At 38.1% G+C, this 16,434-nt stretch overlaps 1 protein-coding gene across 1 annotated transcript in view; it reads right to left on the bottom strand.

The window, feature by feature from the left end:
• MACO1 (macoilin 1) overlaps window positions 1–16,434 on the bottom strand; it is a 57,176-nt gene that overhangs the window by 22,288 nt on the left and 18,454 nt on the right. The window contains exons 4-6 of the mRNA XM_024554397.4: window positions 13,495–13,618; window positions 11,158–11,336; window positions 9,001–9,502 (exon numbers count right to left, since the gene is read on the bottom strand). Of these exons, the coding sequence (XP_024410165.1) occupies window positions 9,001–9,502; window positions 11,158–11,336; window positions 13,495–13,618 (805 nt within the window). The remainder of the gene's footprint in view (window positions 1–9,000; window positions 9,503–11,157; window positions 11,337–13,494; window positions 13,619–16,434) is intronic.

The raw sequence follows: 16,434 nt of genomic DNA, 5'->3' as shown, positions 1-16,434 counted from the left end.
AACCTGCTTAGATACAATGCTGGACAAATATAAATCAAATACTTGTTTCCCCAGAACACACTAAACTTGACTCTTCTACTTATTTTTTCCACTTAATAATTTCCAAATAATTTAGTAGCAGCTATATGTCCAATATATTTAATCTAATCTAGTTAGAAACTCTAAGCGTCCAGTTTTCATAATCTTCATTCTAAAATGTCATACATTTTCACTAAACTTTAACTCTCAGCTGGAAACGACACTGTTAGGAATAAATCATTACATGCAGCGGTAGAAGTGGAAAGGCCTGCTTCGGTAGTCAGCACTCATTGGGGAGGGCGTCAAGCAAGTCACTCCGCAGCTGTAGTCTGCCAGAGCAGGTAATACATGTGGGAAAAGCTGCCAGAGCAAAGGCCCGACACCCAAATCACTGTCTCCCAGGTCAGATTGTCTTCTGCAAAGTATTCCTGACACACAGCAAAATGTGTTCAAATATAAAAGCAAACAAACAAGTTACACTGTAGCACCGGAGCTGATATATAAACAGTCAGCCCATTTTCTAACCTGGGGGATTTCCTTGGAGAAAAGGTTGGAACAGAAACCTAGGATCTGAGCTCTCTCCACATGCTACCACAATACCACAGAGACAAAGAGCAAGGGGGAGGGGGCACACGTACAAGGTGGAGAAGCTGAATAGATGAGTAAGAAAGACTCATCAGGAAAGATGAATAAGACAAGGCAAATTGAGATTTCCCCCCTGGCTGTTCCTGGCTGAGATGTGGCTTGCGCCAAGATTCCTACTAACCAATGCGGGAGCAAATGGCGTTTTTGACAGCAGTCTCTTGGAGTTTTCTCCCCTTGTCCCTTGTAACTTCCAGAAATTTTTGAACTTCCAACTTCCTGTAGAGCCTTGGAAAAAAGTACTGACAGTACTGAATTTCAGCTTTCTGGGAAATGCCAAGGAAAGCAGTGTAGTGTGGAAGGTCTTCTATATTTTAGAAATAAAATCAATTAACAACCTACTCAAGAATAACAAGTATTTTGACAATGTATGCCTGGTCCTTGGCCCAGTCCAAGGTAGTATGTAGGTTTTCCTAGCTTTGAAAGCCTTTGTGCTTCACTGAAGAAACTCAACTCTGTACTGAGGCCCATCTCCTATCCCCTTTCTAATATTTTCCCTGCATAAAGGTAATATTCATTCAACAAGTATTTACTGAGCATCTAGTCTGTGCAAAGCAGTGTACTGCAGCAGACAAGAGAAAAGAAGATTGCTCCCCTCATTAAGGATACGTTCTATTATGGGTATAAGCTGTGTAAACATTCAAACTACACAGAAACATGCAACGCAGAACACAAACATCCCCTATAATCACTACAACCATTTGACCATTTGGTATATACCATTTCAAATAATTTTCTGTGTACGTGAGATCTGTATCCTCCCATATTTTGTAATAGATTCATACTAAGTAATGTTTTGCTACTTCCTCCTCTTTAACAATCCATCTTAGGGTCTTTCCAGTTACCTTCTTTTAAAATGAGTTTCCACCTTTCAAGAGAATACTTTGTAACCATTTCCACTTAAACTAGTGTGACTCCTCACTTAGGGCTCTTCAGGACCTTGGGGGGAGGGCTGGAATGATTCATAAAAGGCCCCCCCCCAAAGTTCCTGTCCCAGGAATGCTCACAGGCCTTACTCCTGAAGTGAGTGCTGTGTCTTGTTTCTCCCCCATAGCCAGGTCCCAGCTTTGGATTCTATTCTTGCTTTGTGCCTATAATCTTGGGCTCCATGATCTAAATCTTTTCCCCCACTTTCTGTTAAGTTGGAACTAATAAGTTCCTTGCCCTTCGCTGCCCTGAGAACTAAGAGCAAGCAGCCTGCACCACTCCCACCCCCCACCCCTTGGCCCCCGCCACTCCTAACCAGAATCCAGGTCAGTATCCTAACAGCTACAAGGGAAAGGAAAGATGGATAGTTGCAGAAAGAACTGATGTCTCTTTGTTCTTCTGGTAAATAGCATTAGCCCTCAATTTTCCTTGTTGCTTTGAAATACTTCTTTAATTTGACAATGTAGGGGCTTCTTGGATTCTCTTCACTTTGCTCTTTTTCACAGTTATTCACACTAAGTTATACTGAATCTGCTGATTATTAAAAATCAGTATGTAAAAAATGACCCTTTCTTTTCAATGGATATATAATTTTTGAATGTGTGCAAACATCTTAAAATGTAGGGAAATAAGAAATATGAAGTACTATAAACTATCCACTGTGATTTTTTCCTCAAACAGCAAGACTAAGGAGCCTCAGATAAGTCAGAGGTTACACGACCACCTCAAATGCTGGAGTCTGGAAGATAAGCTATTCAGAAGTACATAAGCCTGAACTGCTGGTCAAACCACATTTGGTCAACCTCTGCCACCAGCAAGTCCAGTCAAAGGGGAAAGCTGACTAATTTTTAGCTTTTGCTCTCTTTGTCCCCCTAACATCGTAAGAGAAACCTAACATCATTAAACATAAATACAAGATTTACATGGACTTGAAAGTGTAATGAAAAGCCATGACATTTTGTTCACCCGCCAACTTTTATTGGGTTTGTCCAGAAAGTCCATATGGTTTTTTTTCCATAAAAGATGTATTTTTCATTTTCACCAATAACTTTATTGTTTTGGGACATTGTGAGTTTGTTGGCTATCTCCCTCATGGTATAAAGGTTGATTGTTCTCAATGAATGTCTCAATTTGATTGCTATCAACTTCAACTGGTCTACCCAATGGCAGAGCATCATCCAGTGAGAAATCTCCAGCATGAAACTTCGCAAACCACTTCTGACACATTTGATCAGTCACAATACCTTTTCCATACACTGCACAAATCTTTTTTGCATTTCAGTTGCATTTTTACCTTTCTTGAAATAATAAAGCATAATGTGCCAAAAATGTTGCTTATTTTCTTCCATCTTCAATATTAAAATGGCTACACAAAAATTCACCAATTTTGATTAAGTTTTTTAATTCATGCTGATATGACAGCTGTCACAATATCATCTAACAAAATTATTTCAAATGAAATTAAAGACAATTAAGCGCTACGGGAGCCATCTTACAGAAAATAAACTTTTTGGCCAACCCAATAGTATTTGAAATAACCAATGAAATCACAGAGAAATAAAAGCATGAGTATTCAATGTACTGTAACTTTTCCCAGGTTTCCAATTTCCCCTGAAGAACAGGCCGTCCCCCATTCCATGGCTTCAAACTTTCTCGGAACTTACTATTTCAGCAATGCCCACAACCCGGGACCCCAGGTCTTCCAAGCAGTCAATGGTGGCCTCTCCTCAGGGTTAAATTGATGGTTGCATCCCTGGTCTTAAGTATTCCAGTTCAGGGCATCTAGGTCTGCTGCTGTGAAGCTAAACCTACCCCATATCCCTATCCCTAAAAGGCACATTCCATGCTCAGCGGCTCTAGGCTGTCTGGACCAGACTAATTCCCAAGCTAGACCAAACCAGGGTTAAATTCTCGGAGACCCTGTAAGCTTTCAAGGGTACAAGTAGACAGCCCTCTTCTCTTCTGAGATAAGTATGCCCTTGTGTCTTTGGTAAGAGCAAGACTTTTAAAAACACTTAGAATAGCATCTCTCTAGAAGAAAAATGAATTCTGAGATTCTAAGCATTTCTTGTACACATTTTAGCGTTTGGAGCATAAAATCTAGGTCTGGTGTCAATCCTTTGAAACAAGTTTAGCTATATGTACATTTGTAACAAAAACTTAAAGTAGAAAAATAAAGCAGGTCGATAAACTTCTTTTAAGCAGCATGGTATAAAAGAAAAGGCAGAAGTCAAGAAACTTCGGTTCTGGTCCTGGCACCACCAATCCATCTGAGTGGCTCGGACTCACCACTGAACCTTCTAGGGCTCATTTACTTCACTGATCAAAAGGATTGTGGAGGTAGTTTAGATGTCTTTTAGAACTCTTACAGTTCCAAAAAAATAATCATTACTCTAAATTCTACTGGGTTGTGTTGAATGCACCTCTAGTAGGCAAACAGCAGATACTTTTCCTTTATGGTTCTTCCCACCAGACATCATTCAACCATGTTAAAGAGCTGAAATCTTATTAAGAATTAGCGCTAAAAATAAATAAATAAATAAATAAAGACGAATCTACCAAAAAAGTGAACTGGAAATAAATCAAGAAGAGACTTCTGCTTTGACATTTGAAGAATTTGGATCACTTTGCATTTTGTACTCAAAGTCTTAAATTCTCTCCCTTAACCAGGAAAATTGAAACAAGTAACAATCGCCAACAAGAAACCCCACAGTCCCGGGCTGTATCTGAGAGGGAACTGGGTGCCAAATGCAAACAAAACTGTTGGCTCTCCTGCTCGCAGGCCCTGAAACTGCAGGAAAGCGGCTCAGGTGTCCCACAGTGATCTGCCCGATCTTGGAGGGACTGCTGAATGAGCGCACAGAGCTGCCATGGAATATTCCACATCAAACAAACGTGAGGGTTAGGCTCAGTTGGGAAAAGGCTTTCTATCTGATGTAAGTGAAAAAGCAGAACAAAAAACTACTCAATGCTGTGGCCACAATTATATAAATGTGGTTGATGAAAGTACAACAAAATTTAACAGTAATTAGTGTCAGAACGGTGGGATTATTTTCTTTTCTCTAAATGGTCTATATTTTTTCACTCTTAAAATATTTTTAAATGACCACTGAAAAAAGTGTACGCAAATCTCATTCTAATTTACATTATTCCTTTCTAACCCAGCACTTAGTTAAATTAAAAAAACAAAAAAAACTGATCTTCCTCACTGCTTATTCTGTTTTTGTCTAGAATTTTTCTCATGTAAGAATTAAAGATATTTTTGGCTACCAACATTGTAAGTCTGTTTCTAAACATCTTAGGTAAAGAATTCAGAAATCAAGCTGGCAGAAATTGGGTCATTTTGTAAGATATGTATTGGGTTGGCCAAAAAGTTAGTTTAGTTTTTTCCATAAAATAAAAAACATGTTTTTCATATTCACCAATAACTGTTGATTTGGATATTTTGACTATGTCAGCTGTCTCCCGCTATTGGCTTCTAGTAGGTAGAGGCCAGCGGTGCTGCTAAACATCTTCCAATGCATAAGACAGCCCCACAGCAAAGAATTATCTGACCAAAATGTCAATAGTACCAAGGAACTTCACAAACCACTTTTGACACGTTTGATCAGTCACAGCACCTTCTCCATAGACTGCACAAATCTTTTTCTGTTTCAGCTGCATTTTTAGCTTTCTTGAAATAATAAAGCATAATATGCCAAAAATGTTGTATATTTTCTTTAATCTTCAATATTAAAGTGGTTGTACAGAAGAAATTCACCAATTTTGGTAAGTTTTTTTTTAAATGCACACTGATATGACAGCTGTCACAATACAATCGAACAAAATTGTTTTGAATTAGGTTAAAGACAACTAAACACTACTAGAGCCATTGTACAGAAAAGACTAAATGAACTTTTTGGCCAACCAAGATTTCTCAACCAAACAGGCTTTGGACTGGCTTTAGCAAGTTCCTGAACTTTTCCTGGGAAGGATCCTACAGGCAACACTTATTCTCAAGTTCATTACCTTCACCCACATTCCTTAACCTTAGTGATACATCAGCAAATGTTTTCTGTAAAAGGCTAAACAGTAAACCCCTCTGGCTTTGTGGCCATACACAGCTACTCAACTCTTGCCACTGCAGCACAAGGGCAGCCACAGATGCTATGTAAGTGAATAAAACTTTTTACAAAAATGCAGTGGGCCAGAGTTCGCCTGTGTGCAGTCCTTTGCCAACCGGTGGTGCGCCGTACACTAGAGAACATCCGTGGAGCTTGGAGAAATGGAAAAGACCTGAAGGACAGCCTGACCCTTCTAAGGGAAAAACCATCAAATCTTATTTTGACAGCTATATCGAGCTACAAGAATTCTCTTTGAAAGTGGTGTACTAATGAATTCCCCCCTCCAAAGTCACTGAATTGGTTCCTCAAATATAGCAGTTCTCAACCATGACATTGATATTGAGACAGACATAGCTATAGAATGTGTTATGATGAATCCATACTAATGATGCAGTAATGGCTTCCATTAGAGATTTTATTTATTTATTTTTAGAGAGGGGGAGGGAGGGAGAAAGAGAGGAAGAGAAACATCAATGTGTGGCTGCCTCTTGCGCGCCCCCCTTCTGAGGATCGTGGCTCGAAACCCAGACACGTGCCCTACACTGGGAATTGGACCTGTAAACCTTTGGTTCACAGGCCAGTGCTCAATCCACTGAGCCACACCAGCTAGGGCCCAGATGATTTTTTTAAAAAGCACGTTTAAAAGGGTAGTTCAATTTTCTTCCTACAGCCAGCCAGCACCTGAACCTGGACCTGTACAAAACCCTGGTTGAGTCTGTAGTAGCACAGGGCTCATATATTATACGAATCAGCCTGTTTAGGTTTGCACCAGAAGCAGCGTTAGAGACCACTGAGTCCAGCCCTCTCCATCTGAAGATAACAAATGCACTCTCTAGCTAACAACTCAAACACGTCAGGTTTGGATCAGTTTCAGTCTTATTAATCCTCATCAAAACATACGTAAAGTCAAACAAGAAGAAATAAGAGAGAGCCAAGAATGGCCAGAGGAAGCATGATAAGGCCTCCTATAGCCAAGCTGGATAATTTGCTCAGACAGATAGTCATCTTTTTATAAACTTTCATTGTTGCTCATCATAGAAAAATTTGAAAATGCATTAAAGTAAAAAGAAAAAATAAGGCCCAAATACTACCATGGGGCAATAACTATTGTTATCATTTTGTTTTCTTCCCCTTCAAACCCTTTTTCTATGTATACTTTAAAAAAATGTTTTTAATAAAATTGCTTTCTACTTTCTTTAGAAAATATTGTCATGAGCATTTCCCTATATTGTTTAATATAGCTCAAAAATATAATTTTGTAGTATCTGTATTAAAAGTCCATCAAATGGCCCTGGCTGGTGTGGCTCAGTGGACTGAGCACTGGCCTGCGAACCAAAGGGTCGCTGGTTCAATTCCTAGTCAGGGCACATGCCTGGGTTGTGGGGCCAGGTCCCCAATAGGGGTGCACAAGAGGTAACCACACATTGATGTTTCTGTCCTCTCTTTCTCCCTCCCTTCCCCTCTCTCTAAAAATAAATAAATAAAATCTTTTTTAAAAAGGCCCTCAAATGAATGAACCATAATTTATTTAAATCTGTCCCCTGTTGTTGGATATTTAGATCATCTTCTTATTTTTTATATTACGTTAAAAGTTGAAAATAATCCTATGGAAGCTTATAAAACTATTTAAATGCAATATTTTCTATTTACGTATTTGACAGAAGGTTTTCCCTAAAATAGTAATACTCTGGGATCCTTCCAATCAAGCACATCACATTAGTGACCACAGGAAGGGGCACTGGACCCACATGTGGAAAACTGGCCATCTGAGGAGTCCCTGAACTTCTTTACTGAAGGTAGATTAGGCAGCAGAGTCAATCAACAACCACAACTGGGGCCTGAGTGAAATGGTGTAAGACTGAGCCTTGACTGCTCTCTGCAATACCCAACAGAGGAAAACTGTTTTGGGTTGACAGCTGTTATTAAAATTGTATAGGACAAAGGGTATCAAAAAGTTTGTGACAGATATCAAAAGCTTTTATTTATAATATATACTATATTTTTTGGACTTTAAGAACCACCCCCCAAATTTGGGAGGAAAATGGGGGTGTGTCTTATAGTCTGAATGTAGCTTACCTGGCTCACTGGGGGTCGGGGGCAGGGGGCGATGGTAGAGCAGGGTTTTTTACCCTATTTTCCTCCTCTAAAACCTAGGTAAGTCTTATGGTCTGGTGCGTCTTATAGTCCGAAAATACGGTAGTAAGTTTGTGGGAAAATTGACTGAAAAGGTCAACTAACTGGTCTTTCTCCCACAGGTATCTGGAAGAGGTTTGGTTCTCTGCTGAGTGTTTTTTCTGCAGGGCATGATGGGCAGAATGTCACAACAGACAGAGGAAGATACCAGCCTGGCATCAGCAATAGCACAGCGTGTTTCCAAAAGTGCCTGGGGGCTATAATGTGTCAAGAGCCGTCCGCAGTGGAACCTAAATATGTTTCCCTTAATCTAGCTACCAATCAGAAAATGAAAACAAATTAATAATCTAGTTTATATAAGTTGTAACACTGACAACCTTCCCTCCTAGAATAAATATATTGTCTGCTCTTAAGCAAGCCAAAGGGACAGGAATGTAAGACAACTTTGTGGAGGGAGTTACAATTGCCCCCTTGTTACATATTAAAAAAAAAAAAAAGCTCCAGTTCAGATCTCAGTTTCCAAATTGAAAGATATAAGGAAAAAGGAATATGGTTATTTTATAGAATACATAAAAATATAAAATATAGCAAAATTAAGTCTGAGCCGGTTAAGGCAATACGACATTATTCTTTTAATTCAAAATGTAAAAAGGAACACTTCTGATTAAAATCCATGCCTAACAATGTATTTACCTACGGAACTTTTAGAAAGAGATTACTTTTCAAACCTAACTTTCCCAGAGTTACTTGGGGCATAATTTGAATATTAAGTAGAAACAAAAACAAGCACCAGGAGGTGAGGCCGATCTTTCCACTGCCCCACTGGTACCTCTCAGACAGAGATCTGCATCAACACGACACACACTCTGCTTTTCCTGTCTGTTCCATGAGAGCTTTGGATATGCAAAAATAAAAGGCCAAAAACTAAAGATATGTTTCTCGACACCACTAGAAAATCAAGTCACATGTAAATTTGTCAACTGCAGAAAGTAATCCGTGTCACCTCTAACTCAGAACACTGGAAGGAGCTACTGTCAATGCTTCAGGACAGTGGCACCAGGGTGGCCAACAAACCCTTGTGAAATACTCTCAAATGTCAAAGCCCACAGAGGTAAGAGTCACAGTGTAAGTTAAGTTCATTGGAAAGTACTGGTAAGGACACAGCAGGCACACTTACCTTACCAGTGCATCTGGTTTGCTTAGCTGGTTATTAGGAATACAGTTTTCCATTAAGTCCTTGTGTGTGCTGGGGCTCTTGCTAGTACATTTCTGCTTCTTCTCATTTTTACTAGATGAAGAAGGAATGCTCCCATTTGTGGCGCTGTGACTTCGAGGTGAGGAGTTCACAACTCCACTGGCATTTTTGTAATTTTTTGAGGAAGCAGTGCATGAGTCCTCTTTCAAGAGGTTTTCTGTACTTCCCACGAGATCATTATTTAATCTTTTACTATTGATGTGGTTTTCCATATACTCAATTTCTTGTATTTTAGAGTCTACAGGTTGTAGAATGTTATTGTTGTTTATTCCAAGGTTGTGTTTTTTGGCATCCTTGTCCTTTTCTTTCCCTTTTTCTCGATATTCTATCTCTGGCAAAGTTGTGGAAAGTTTTTTATTGGCTGGGATACCTCCATTGTGGTGTATAAGGATCGAGGAATCCATATCAGGTAATCCTTTGGCTGCTACAATACCAAAAACAAACCAACAAACAAAAAAACCCACACCGGAATATTGAGTTGTATAAAACCACAGAATCGACTGATTCAACAGACTTCATTATCTATGCTTAGAAACTCACTACATTAATTTGCAACCTCATTTATAAGCAGTAACTATACTACATTATGCTAACTTCAAGAAGCAAATCCAAATAAATTTGTGAAGCTGAACATTCAGAAAACTGCCATCATTTCTAAACACCAAGCCATTAAAGGTTTTGCCTCAAAAATAAGGATTTTATAATTAAGTCACACTTCACTTATCAGTCAAATCCAACTTGTCTAACATTGGGGTGAGAGGACATAGGCAGATCATATTCCTAAGAGGCCATATTTTAAAAGGTGCTTGAATTAAACACACTTAATAACTTTATTGAAGAGAGATTAATGAAACAAAAGAAGTGTGATGTTAGAACCCTGCCCTGGCAGGTGTGGCTGAGTGGACTGAGCACCTGTCCTACAAACTAAGAAGTCACTCTGGGCACATGCCCGGCTTGCGAGCCAGATCCCCAGCTGGGGGTGTGCAAGAGGCAACCCAACGATGTTTCTCTCCCTTTCTCCCTCCCTCCCCCTCTCTAAAAATACATAAATAAAATCTTTTAAAAAAATAATACAAGGCATCTACATTTTTAAAAAAGATTTTACTTATTTACCTGTAGAGAGGGGAAGGGAGAGAAACTTCAATGTGCGAGAGATACATGGATCAGTTGCCTCTCGCACGCCCCCGACACGGGACCTGGCCCGCAACCCAGGCATGTGCCCTGACTGGGAACCTAACCAGCGACCTTTTGGTTTGCAGGCTGGTGCTCAATCCACTGAGCCACGCCAGCCAGGGCTATATGTTTTTTCTTGACTCTAGAGTTGACGTAATGAAAAGTCTGTATCATTTACTAGGAAACTTGTAAAAAATTTTCTGTATTAGGTCTACACATTCCAATTTGTCAAAGTTCACTTGAAGAGGTATTTTTACACCACAGCAGAGAATAAGATCTGGCACATATCAACTAAAAATATGGCCCCAAACTTCCAATTCTCAAACCAAAAAAACCAAAAACAAAAAAACCGCTGTTGTCAATTCATCTACTGAATTGATTATATGCTTATTAGAGAAGTCCTTATAGAAAAGGTTCAATTTAAGTTCCACACTGTATTATATGAACCATTTAAAATGGAACCTATCCATCTTTGCTCTATTCAGAAAAATTTTGACTTATAAAACAATTTTGTTTGTCTCCTTCTCTGTCTTACTTATGCTTTGATTCTTGGCTTGTTTCAGTTACAAACTCATGTAATTATACATACTATTTTGCTACTGAGAATAAATACTTTAAAATATTTATAACAAATAAAATACAAAATATTAAGTAAGCTATAAAAATAAAATATATAAAACAAACATATTTAAAGGCATATGGTCTTCAGATACTAGGTGGAAACCATCACCCACACTCTAGTTCATGACCAAACAAATCAATGGCCCAAAAAAGGAACACTGGAAAACAGGAAGTCCTTGGTAATCTTCCAAAATCTTAGCAACTTAAAAAAAAAAAAAAGAAGTCCTGCCATGTAATAGTGACTAACCTATTGAGCCAACAAACAGCTTTAGGGTAAAGACCTACCTTCCTCAGACTCTTTGTCTTGCTTCTGTAGCATCTGTTGCTCTGGGGGGAGGGCTTGTTGAAGAAGTTGCATGTAAAATTCGTTCTCTTTTTGCACTTCCTTTTGCTTCCTTAACCGCATTTTGTAGCTTACATAACTTTTGAAGCCAAAGCCCAAAGTCACCACAGGGTACCCAATACTAGAAAGAAAGACAATCCAGCCAGTAATTCCAAGTTAACAATAAAAAACACACGCATCAAGCACATGAGGACACCTATGACTGCAATCAAGAAATAAATTTTAGATGATGATGACAGCTGAGCATTCAGTAAACACATAAATAAATGTGACGTCTGCTGTGGAAATCAGAAGCAGTTGGCACGTAGAACGAACTCCCAGGAAACAGAGGACTGTTAGACATAAGGCCGCCCGCCCATCAGACTTTGGCATTCTTCAAACTCACCGAAGAAGTACCGCAGTGATTGTTGGATACAGTGGCTAATGCTGCTGATTAACACTGAACTGCCTTGTGCATTAGTAGGACTTGGGCATTTGTATGCTTTTAAGATCTAACAGGGTAGAGATTTCATAAGGGTTCATAAGGAAACATTAAAAGCGTTAAAAAAAATTCAAAAGGACAACATTTGGTTTTTAATACCAGAAGACAGGGTCAATTCAGGTGCCCAATTTAATATTCTTGCTGCCTGAGGGTACTATCACCAGCTATTCCTGGAAAATTATTTCATAAACAGTTCATCACTTATGTAAGTATCTGATATGATCAGTTTGTGACACCAAAGTAACAGCTGTACTTACAACTCTAATCTCTGGGATAAAAAGTTGAAGTATTTTCATTCAACTCATCAGTCTGTTTCAAAGCCTCTGCAAGCACTGTCAAAACTCATATTAAACTTTAATAATTTAAAAACTTATTAATCATAGTCTAAAAGTGACCTCACTACCAATTTCAGTGACAAGTTTTATTGACCAGGTTTATTTACTGTATTTTTTGGACCATAATACATACTTCCTCCCACCCCCGCAAATTTGGGAGGAAAATGGGGGTGCGTCTTTTAGCCCTAATGTAGCTTACCTGGCTCGCTGGGGAGGGGGGAACCCGTGATGGAGCCGGGTCACATGAGGCAGGAGCAGGACCACATTTTTTGCTTCAAAAATTTTTTTTCCTATTTTCCTCCTCTAAAACCTAGGTGCATCTTATGGTCCGGTGCATTATATAGTCCGAAAAATATGGTACTTCACTTATTTGTGAAAAGACTTTAAAAAACTGGAAACTATTTTTTTCAGTTAATTCCTGTTTATCTTGGTTTCTGTCTTAAGTATTAGCAAAAATTGGTGTGTTTAAAAGAAACACACATTAACTGGTGCTTTCCACAATAGATGTAAACAAGAATCAAGCTCATTTTAAAGACTGTTTCCTCTGCCCCGGCCCAGTGGCTCAGTGGATTGGAGCCACCTGTATCAAAAGGCTGAGGGTTTGAGCCCCAACCAGGGCATCTATGGAAGGCAACGAATTGATGTTTCTCTCTCACACCAGTGTTTCTCTCTCTTCCCCCCTTCCCCTCTCTCTAAAATTAATAAATATATATTCTCCGGTGAGGACTTTTAAAAAATGTTTCGTGGTTAAGGTTAAACGAATAAAATATCTTAAATTCATTTACATTTCATAAGAAAAAATAATATTCCTTTAAATTTTATTAATAATATTCTCTTGCTTTTGCAAATTAGCTAAGAAAATTGTAAGTTCATTTAAGCTTTATGAAATAGCCATATATTTTATTGAGACTTTTGGAAATGAACATCTGATTATAATAAAAATAGATAACATTTGTCAGAAACCTATGTACTTGGCATTAAGTTAAACACTTTAAGCCATGGCTGAGTAGCTCAGTTGGTTAGAGCATCATCCAGATACATCAAGGTTGCAGATTGATCCCTGGTCAGGGCACGCACAAGAACCAACAAATGAGTGCATAAATAAGTGGAACAATAAATCAATGTTTCTCTCTCGAACTCTCAAATCAATTAAGAAAAAACACATTACATATATCACTTCATTTCATCTTCCCACGACCCCATGGGATAGGTCCCCAATACACAGGTTAGAGAACTAAGGCTTAGAGATAGTGACAAGCCCAAGGCAACAAAGCTGTTAGGGGACAGCTGCTGGGATTAAAACACTTATCTGCCTGAATAGAGGGCTCATGCTCTTTACCACCATGTTATGGGGTCTTCTGGGTTCATGTAAAATCTCTAAGAGAAAAGTTTACAATTGCACTTACCACTTACATTAAAAACACTGAACTGAATTACAGATTAAGAATATACATAATACTCACCAGTGAGCAGCAAATGGACGACAAAGGTCTACATGAAAATTTTTAAGATCTTTAAATCTAATTGCTGCTTCAATATAAACAAAGAGTATCCAGAGGGACACAGTGGGCAAACACACTCCCCTTTCTGTAGGAAAGCAGCAAAGAGACAAACATCAATGATACATTAACTAACAGAACAGACGGATTGTTTGAAAGACTAGTTCAACTACAGTAAGTTCCATTAAGACTTTTAAACCAATTTAGAAGCAATTTAATCCAAAGTGAGCTTTTGTCTAACAAAAGATACTGTGGAATCATAGGCAGAAATAAAAGACAAATATTCTGGCACAAAATATTGACAATATATGTAAAACAAAAAAGTTATAGCCCTAGCATACAAAGAGCTCCAATAAATCAATGGAAGGGCAATAAATGCAAGTAAAAAAGGAAATACGAAGAAAGCTTTAAAAATATGAAAAGATGCTCAACTTCACTACTGATTAGAAGACACAAGTCCCATCTTAAAAATTAGTTTCCTTTTTATAACCTATTGGCTAAGCAAAAATTTAAAAGACATGTAATATAGTACAGGGAGGGTCTGAGCGAAGTTCATTCTCATACCTGGCAATGATATAAATTGAGACATACTTTTTAGAAGACAATTTGGCAGTATAATTAAGTTTAAAATACTTATACCTTTGACCTAGAAATTCCAATTCCAGAAATTTACCCTACAAAAATATAAAAGGGCCACGGGATAAATGTGTAAGAATACGCACTGTATTATTATTTGCTAAAGTAAAAATAGAGAATCAATTTAAATGTCTATCAATAGGGAACTGTTTAATCTTGGTTAATCTATATAGTAACACATGATGCAGCTTTCAAAAGAATGAAAATTTGTATTAATATAAAGTGATACATAAAAAAATAAATTATTAGTCCTGGCTGGTGTGGCTCACTGGATTGAATGCTGGCCTGCAAACTGAAAGATTACTGGTTCAATTCCAGGTCAGGGCACCTGCCTGGATTGTGGGCCAGGTCCCTGGTTGGGGACATGCAAGAGATACCAATCCATGTCTCTCTTGCACATTGCTGTTTCTCTCCCTTTCTTTCTCCCTCCCTCCCCTTCTCTTTAAAAGTAAGTAAATAAGTAAATAAATTATTAAGAATGAGTTACAGCACAAAGAAATGGTTTTGACATTTAAGTACTGTTCAAAATTTATTTTAACTACAAGCTCATGTTCCTTTGGTAATTAAAAACAATTTCCAAGGGAGGAAAAAGCAACTTGCAACAGAATAAGTAAAATGCAAATAATGGAACATTATTCAATATCTGCAGACTAGGTCCATCTTTTGTCAGGATGTGACTAACAATGGGGTATTTACAAAGATGGACTACACAGGCATGAGGTCCAGTAACTGTGGAAAGAGCTCCTCTGAGACTGTATAAGGCCAGCAAGTTACAAAGGAGAGAATAGGAGGGAAAAAATTAGTCACCTGAAGGACTAAAGGGCTTTTTGCTACGGATCTTTGGGATGAAACAAACAAACAAAAAACATCACAGAATTTTGGAATTAGAAAAAAGGTAACTTAGTTGAACTTCCTTATTTTACTGAAGAGTTAAGTAGGGCCCAGAATTGATACAAATTGGGCCCAAGTTTACAGAGATAATACAGTCTGCTTCTAAGGACAATAACCCTAAGTCCCCTTAGACCTAGTCTGTGAAGAAGGAACACCACACCCCAGGCTCTGTGAAGGTAGCTAATGGATTCAATCATTCTTGCAGATTTAACACACACACAAAGCTATTTTTACAGTGTAAGAAGACAAATAGCAACCTTTAGGATAATGCATTTTCAAATTCATTTCAAAATGCCTCTTCAAAAATTAATTTCTAAAGTTATCATAAATATAATAAGCACATTACAGAAAAAAATAGAAAAATTTGGGCAAAATACCTGTATTTCTAAACCTATCAAGTAACATAATAAAACTATGTTGAAAAACATTTTTGAACAAGTGTGATAGTCATGTACACACAGTTTTGTATCCTATTTTTTCCCTCTTCACAGCCAGGAAAGAAGTTTATAATATAGTACTATCTTCTTTTGTGGCAATATATAATTTCATCAACCATTCCTAATATTCTTAAAAAAGAATTTTAAATTTTAACAGCTAGAAAAGAAATTCATCCCGAGTTATATAAACTGCACTCGTATCAGTCGGGCCTTATATAAACTGCACTCGTATCAGTCGGGCCCAATAAGAACACAGTCTATTTTGTTTGTCTGCCTGAGCACTAATCATTCCTAATGAAAACATACTTCACAGCTTGGCTACTCCAACATACATTTCTGAGCCTAGGGCTAAAGAGAGACAAGTATCATCTATGATCGTAGCTTCGTTGCTGCCCTGTGAGTCACCCACTGAACTTGTTCCCAATAGGTTCTATTAATAGTTACGTGAGTATTTTTTTTCCCCTCAGCTACTGAGACATTATTAAAGTAATTTAGGGAATGAGAATAGTTCATCAGAGTCACAGATTGTCTGAGCTGGACTGCACCCTTAAACATTATCTAGATTACTCCACTTTCACATGACAAAGAAATTGAGACCTAGAGAAAATGACAACTGTAAATGGCAACTCTCTTGAAACTGAGGCCCAAGACAAGGAAATACAAGTAAAAACTGGAATGCAGAAAAATCACTTTAGTTAAAGGAAAGCAGACTAAGAAGCCATCATGCTAGCTTATAAATCAATCCTATATGAAAAGAATGGGAAAGATGGAGATGGAGAAAACTGTGCTCTAAGTAGATACTTTAAATAACAGCTGAACTGTGTCTTCTACGTGGGCCAACATCATCCTCTTAGCACCTCTGAGAAGAGGGTGAATGTGGCTCCAGAGAGCTTTTATTAGTTGGCGTTCCCTAAGTGGTCAAAACCCGACAGGTTGCAGC

The sequence above is a fragment of the Desmodus rotundus genome, chromosome 3, assembly GCF_022682495.2.
Source record: "Desmodus rotundus isolate HL8 chromosome 3, HLdesRot8A.1, whole genome shotgun sequence".
Taxonomy (NCBI): Eukaryota; Metazoa; Chordata; class Mammalia; order Chiroptera; family Phyllostomidae; genus Desmodus; species Desmodus rotundus.
The sequence above is the reverse complement of the archived record's forward strand: the minus strand, read 5'-3'. Positions and strand labels throughout refer to the sequence as shown.